Here is a 6,523-nt window from a genome sequence, read left to right on the forward strand (position 1 = left end):
AGACAGACAGACAGACAGACAGACAGACAGACAGACAGACAGACAGACAGACAGAGTTAGGGGTTGGGGAGAGGGAAGGGGGGAGTGGGAGTTTGTGTGTGCGAACAGCACTCATTACAGGTCGCTAATGGAGCACCAGGACGGTCTCTCTTTTCCTCCCAGTGTGGTGTTCAATAGGAAACAAAACTGGGATGGTAGAGATCTCGCAGAATTTTTTTTTATTGGCACTGTTATGGTGACTATAGATTTTCCTCAAGCAATGTAATTGTTATTCATCTTAAGTTTTTAAAAGGGTTGCTTAGATAAATGCAACATACCTTTGTTATTTGTCATTAAGCAATGAAAGAAAAGGCTGGAATAATGATATGTAACCCAAAGTCTTTTGGTGACACCATTTGATGGGATTTATCATCTTGTTTTGCTTTTACAGCTGCACTGTCTCCCTGTTAAAGTTCGTATCCATTACAAAGTTGCAGCAATGAGCTATACGTGTTTAAACGATCTTACATCACGATGTTGTTCTAATTTACTGCATATTCCATCTCGAAATTTTACGATCCATTCACAAAAATCAAAACAAAAAAGAACAATCCACGACTGTGCCCTATAAAACTAAAAATACAACGTGTGGTGTGTTCATGTGTGTAATGTCAATAATAATATACACACTCAGACCCATTTACATTAAAGTACGAGTGCACCTGGGGATTCTCAGAACTCAGCTTCAATGTGCCGACGTCTTTCTACTTCGCTAAAAATAAAGAATTTCTTGCAGGCTATAAACGTTCCACGTTTTATATCCATGGCTGTTTGGAAGATGCTCCACCGAAGAGAGTTTTTTAAACTCAGAAGGTATAGAATTCTACAAACCTCTCCAGCCATTTTTGCATTGTCCATTTACTGTAAGCTAAAACTCTAACAATGTCACGACTCAGTGGAATCAGGCGCTCGTCAGTTCTTGGGCATGTAGAGTTAATGGTATTTTCTCAAATCTTGTTCAATTGTCTTGATTTTGCTGCTAAGTTATCCATCTATCTTGAATGGTAGTTGAGATATGTGCAATTGAAAGAGTTGGATATCGTCTGGCGTCAAAGGCAAAATAGAAAATGGCCGCCACAGTTTGTGACTACCAAAGCTTTAGTGTAATCGAAAACCTCAAATGTATATTTCTGTGTCTTTGATCAGCGTTGTTTAGTAAGACCCACACATAGTTATGCTTTTAAATAGACATTAAAGATATGGAGCTACCCCCCCCCCTCCCCCAATAATGAAAAAAACCCTATAAAAATTGCTCAAAGAGGGAAAAAGTGTAGTTTTTCTATAGAATATCGTTATTTTGATGACCTTCTGATTTCATCAAGACGCAACACTTAATAATATATGCTATTCTTTTATTCCCGACTTTACGCCTTCTTGACCTCCAGTTCTCGTGGTCGCCTTGAACTGCGCGTATGTGAAGTATGTCCAGCGTGTGCAGACCTTACTGAGCGCTTCGAAGATCATAGCCCTGGGAATCGTCATCGGAGCGGGAATCTATCAGCTGGCGTCTGGTGAGTGGTTGGTTATAGTTCAATGCTTGCCAATAGGATAGGCATGTCCACTAGTGAGCGATTTGGTTATTCTGGTGGGCGGTGGGAATCACCCTGTGTTATCTTATGCCGCGCTTGGAAATACATGTAGGTCCAGTAAGCTTACAAAACTTTTAGCGAAATAGCTTGGCAGTGTTAGCGCCGGTAAAATGGTAGCTTGCATTGTATGCTTCCCAGGAAGTCGAGGTTGTTGTAGAATGCTATCATGTCTTCATTTTGATGCATTATTTTGCATGTAGGCATTTTAAACTTCTATCGACACAGATTATATTAAGTAGGAGGCAGGCTTCAACTCTGAATTTCAAAACCAACCAGGGGTGAGATGGAAACACCGTCCCAGAAAAAAAAGACCAACATACTATTAGCTGGGAAAATAATAATATAGACTGTGAAGTGCATACGGCTTACAGTTGAACGGGAGTTTGCTTTACACAGATTCTGTTTACTTATCATTTAAAGATATTTTTCTTCAGAGTACACTCGTATTGAATCGTAGATTGATTGTAGAAGGAACGGGATTAGAGGTAGGGCATGGATGGGTGGGGATTGGGGTGGGTGGTCAAAGACAAATTCCTATCCTCTGGCGTTAACTTTGTGTATTGTTGTGTTTTATTGTTAAAATATCCATACCGCCACTTGTGTCTTTTCTTAACATCATTGTTCTTTTATTTCCCGTTTAGGAGACACAGATGCGATTAACCGAATGAACAATATGTTTGAAGGCACAAGTTCAGACCCAGGAGAGGTAGCACTGGCCTTGTTCTACACTGTCTTCTCATATGGAGGCTGGTCAGTGAAATGAATACTCGTTTGCCTGGAGTGAAAGATAAGACGTAAAAAATAATGGTCCACGGCCTTATATTACCCTAAACTGTGATCAAAGTTGAAAAAAAAATTCCTGTAACTTCCTGGGCTACGGTTGTCATTCAATATTCCGCCACTTTTCCAAAGAAGGCTGAGAGGTTGTAAAAAAAACTTGACCGTATTATTTACGACGGTAAAAGTATTTAAACTACTTTCTTATGGTCTTTAATTTGGCTATTTAATAAAAGTATCAACACATAAGTCACAATCTCTCATTAACTTAATTCTGGATTCCGTTGAAGGGCGTATAAGATAAAATAAGATAAGATACATCTTTATTGTCCAGATTCTGGCACATTGGTTTGGTGTTTCACCACGTGTAGCACACACACACACATTCACACACACACACACACACACACACACACACACACACACACACACACACACTTACACACACACACACACACACACACACACACACATATATACACACACACGTAGGCTTACAATCACATGCAAAATATAAATGAGCAGCAATATAAACAATAATAATCGTAACCTAGTTACACACTCAATGTTATTCTGATGCATGCTCTAAGGTCGTAAGTATACTTATACAAGATGGTTAAGATGGAAGCATTTTGATAGATGATGGTAAAAATGACCTTCTATATCTTTCTTTGTTACAGATCAGAGCCTTGATCTTTTACTTTTGACTGATGTTTTTAATGTGAGGGAACAAGGGATGTTTGTTGTCTAAAAAGATGGAATTAATTTTTCAAAGTGCAAGCTGTTATGTACAATTCATCCAAGTAGGGAAATGTAGATGTTGAATTTTTACAAGCTTTCCGCATTAGTCGATATAATTTGTTTTATCTTGTTGTCTTGTGTTCCTGGCCCATGCTGTTATACAAAAATTGATCATACTGTCTATGGTTGAATGGTAGAACATGGACATCAATGCTTTATCAACTTTAAAATACTTTAGCTTCCTTAGAAAAAATAGTCTTTTGTTCACTTTTTTTATGCAGGAGAGAAGTGTGGACACGCCAGTTGAGTTTGTTGTCTATTGTAACACCCAAATACTTATAGACAGTGGCGAAGGCTGACTTGTTTGACAGGGTAATCAAAGTGAAACGGTACGGAACCAGATATTATGGCCTGGAGATATCACACAAGAATCTTACTCTTAAGTTGTGTGAATGAAAACAAATCCGGAATTCAACCGCCAAAATAATCGGGAAAGTATCTAATTAAATATCAATTCCAACTAAAATTAAATTTAACTTTAGAAGTAAATACACAAACCCAAAGCAAGAAGCAGAGATGCCAGTACTAGATCTATAATATGTTATAAATCTACCAGGGAGTCTAACTCTTTGGTAGAACATGACAATTATTTTTTTTTTAAATTTCACTTTTGGCTGTTTTTTGTCTAGCTTTTCGCGGCCAGGAGCCGGTGTCATAATCGAGGTCACGATCTGATTATAGGACGTTAAAAAGTCGAGGATAAAAAATCAAGCACTCGCAGCAGTAAAGATATTATTAGGAGTTAATTCCCCTCACACCTGTAAGGTAGACTCGACCAGTGTAATAGTTCACTTACATAATCAGGGCTTACGACTGATTATATTTGTGGCCCGAAAGGGGTGAACAGGGTATATGTGGCAATGAAACTGTATGGATTGCTATGCACGTATTCCCTTCAACTCTATTGGTAGACTCTTCCAGCCCCACTTTAAGCTTATTTAATCAAAGCTTGTGACTGCTTATGGAGTGGCCGGAGAGGGGTTAGCAGGCTATTTCTGTGGCAGTGAAACCGTTTTGAATGTTAGGCATACTGTTCATTGTTGATTATGAACGTCTTTTTACATTTACTTTATAAGGTTTACGTTTATGGGTGAATTTGACTGCTACAACGTTTCAAAATTAGGAAAGGAAGCAGTGATTATTTGATTATATAGACGCTTCGCCCCTGCTTATAGAATACTTATAGTCTGACACTTGCTCGATGTTTTCACATTTAATTTCGAGTGGCTGCAAGGGACGTTTCTTTTTTCTAAAATCAACTTCTTTTTTTTTCAAATTTAAATACAGCTTATGATGTTCACATCATTCAGAAATGTTAAGTACAAAATTCTGGTAAGCGGTTTCATTATGGTCTGCCTGAATTAGCCTGTGTAAGCTTGTATCATGTTGGATGACGAAATCAATAAATAGTGAATCAATGAATGAATGCCTCATAAAGAATAATACTTCATGTATAGAGAAGTTTTATGCAAATGTCAGTCGATAAATGATTAATTATTCATAAGCAAACACTGTAGTCACTACAAGTACATTCTACTTTAGAGTATGTTCTAGAAGTCGAAAAGACAGGATAAATACCTAATAAATAATATTGCTGATTGAAATCAAAGCAAGTCAATATATGCATGTAAAATGATAAACAAACTAGTGCTGAAAAAGACTAAAAGAGCGGTTGAACTGCCAGAACTTCAGAGACAAAGTCTATGATTTCACTAAATGCACTTGGACGGAGACTCGCTTATTGCACCGCTTGACTGCGTAATCGATAAGCTCTTTGGATATTTTTTGGAAAACTCCCTTACAAAGTATCCAACCCTTATGGTACGTGTGCTACAAAAAACAAGCAAACACCAAAAACGTTTTAGATAGTTAATGATATTGATGTCATCCATGTCAGCGAGAATGCACTTACCTGCCAGTTTGCTTGTTCATGCGGGTTCATTTTTGTCGTATCTGCACCTGCTTCATTCACGTGCAATCTGTAATTGTAACCAATACTTATTAGCTTTGACTGTTAACCAATCTCTCTCTTTTTTTGTTTTCTCTTTTCAGGCAGATTGTGACTTCACTTCTTGAGGAAGTTAAAAACCCAGGCAGGTCGGTATGACCATGATAATGAGCCCATTTCAGTATCTCATGTTTGGCACCTTGATTAAGCTTGCTGTTGTTCCACGCGAAGTTTACTTATTAGTAAAACCAGCTTTCCTATAACAGGCTATAAGTTAGCGAAGCATCCTGTAAATAATATTATAATTTCTTCACTTTCGTCTATCCGCATTGAGAGAATATTCTAGCTCACTAATTACTTTAAATATACCCACGAAACTTTGCGTGGCACTTTTGGAAGACCAGCAACCAACATTTTTAAAAAAATGTCTCGATCCAGTTGTAAAAAGTGTTTCTATTTGGGCCCTATATTAAAAAGCACCCTATGTATGCACACACAGGATCACTAAAATTAAGTATTTACAGTAAGCTAACCTTGAAATTGCTCATTTGGAGTCAGCGACACTACCCTACACTCACATTTCCGTGTAAGCTTGAAGATTTTATCCCACGGCTGTCAAGACATCTCCACTTGAGCCACAAAAAGTACTCGCCCGTCTGTTGGATTGTGTTCCTTTGGGTGCACGTAAAAATGTGGGTGTTGGTGAAAATACGTCAAGTTTTAAAAATGTAGATGCATGTGTGCTGTAAATCACCATGTTATTTTTTTTCAACCCACGACAGGCTAACATCAAATAAAACGTGTCGGATCCTTTGTTTTCAGTTACCTTCATGAAAAGGCTTTTAGTTTTAGACTCTGTTGGACACCCCGCTTTTAGACCCGAGTGCAAAGATCTGAGAAAATTAAATCGAAGCATTTGTTTTTATTCAGTTTTAACCTCGTACGGCCGGAAGTAAACAGGGTTAAATCAAGACTTCTGGTTTTATTTTACTCTATTCTCTACAGTAAATGCTGGTTCTGTCGCTGTTGTTGTTGTTGTTGTTCCTCTTGTTCCTACTGACTTTGCTTTTGCTTTTGCTTTTGATGATGATGATGATGATGATGATGATGATGATGATGATGATGATGATGATGATGATGATGATGATGATGATGATGGTGATGGTGATGGTGATGGTGATGATGGTGATGATGATGATGGTGGTGGAGGTGGTGATGATGGTGAAGATGCTGGTGGTAGTGGTGGTGGTAATGATGATGATGACGATGGTGATGGTGGTGATGATGGTGGTGACGTGATGATAGGGGGTTAGAACGGCGTGGACGCCATAGTGGTGGTGGTAGTAGTGGGGTTAGCAGACCGGGCGTG

At 38.3% G+C, this 6,523-nt stretch overlaps 1 protein-coding gene across 1 annotated transcript in view; it reads left to right on the plus strand.

Annotated features, from left to right (window-relative positions):
* Positions 1-6,185, plus strand: part of LOC101845356 — a 31,041-nt gene extending 24,856 nt beyond the window's left edge. Inside the window, exons 3-5 of the mRNA XM_035972395.1 lie at positions 1,425-1,550; positions 2,270-2,378; positions 5,259-6,185. Coding sequence (XP_035828288.1) covers positions 1,425-1,550; positions 2,270-2,378; positions 5,259-5,313 — 290 coding nt within the window. The 3' untranslated portion in view covers positions 5,314-6,185. The remainder of the gene's footprint in view (positions 1-1,424; positions 1,551-2,269; positions 2,379-5,258) is intronic.
* The last annotated feature ends 338 nt before the right edge of the window (positions 6,186-6,523 follow it).

The sequence above is a fragment of the Aplysia californica genome, unplaced genomic scaffold, assembly GCF_000002075.1.
Source record: "Aplysia californica isolate F4 #8 unplaced genomic scaffold, AplCal3.0 scaffold00676, whole genome shotgun sequence".
Taxonomy (NCBI): Eukaryota; Metazoa; Mollusca; class Gastropoda; order Aplysiida; family Aplysiidae; genus Aplysia; species Aplysia californica.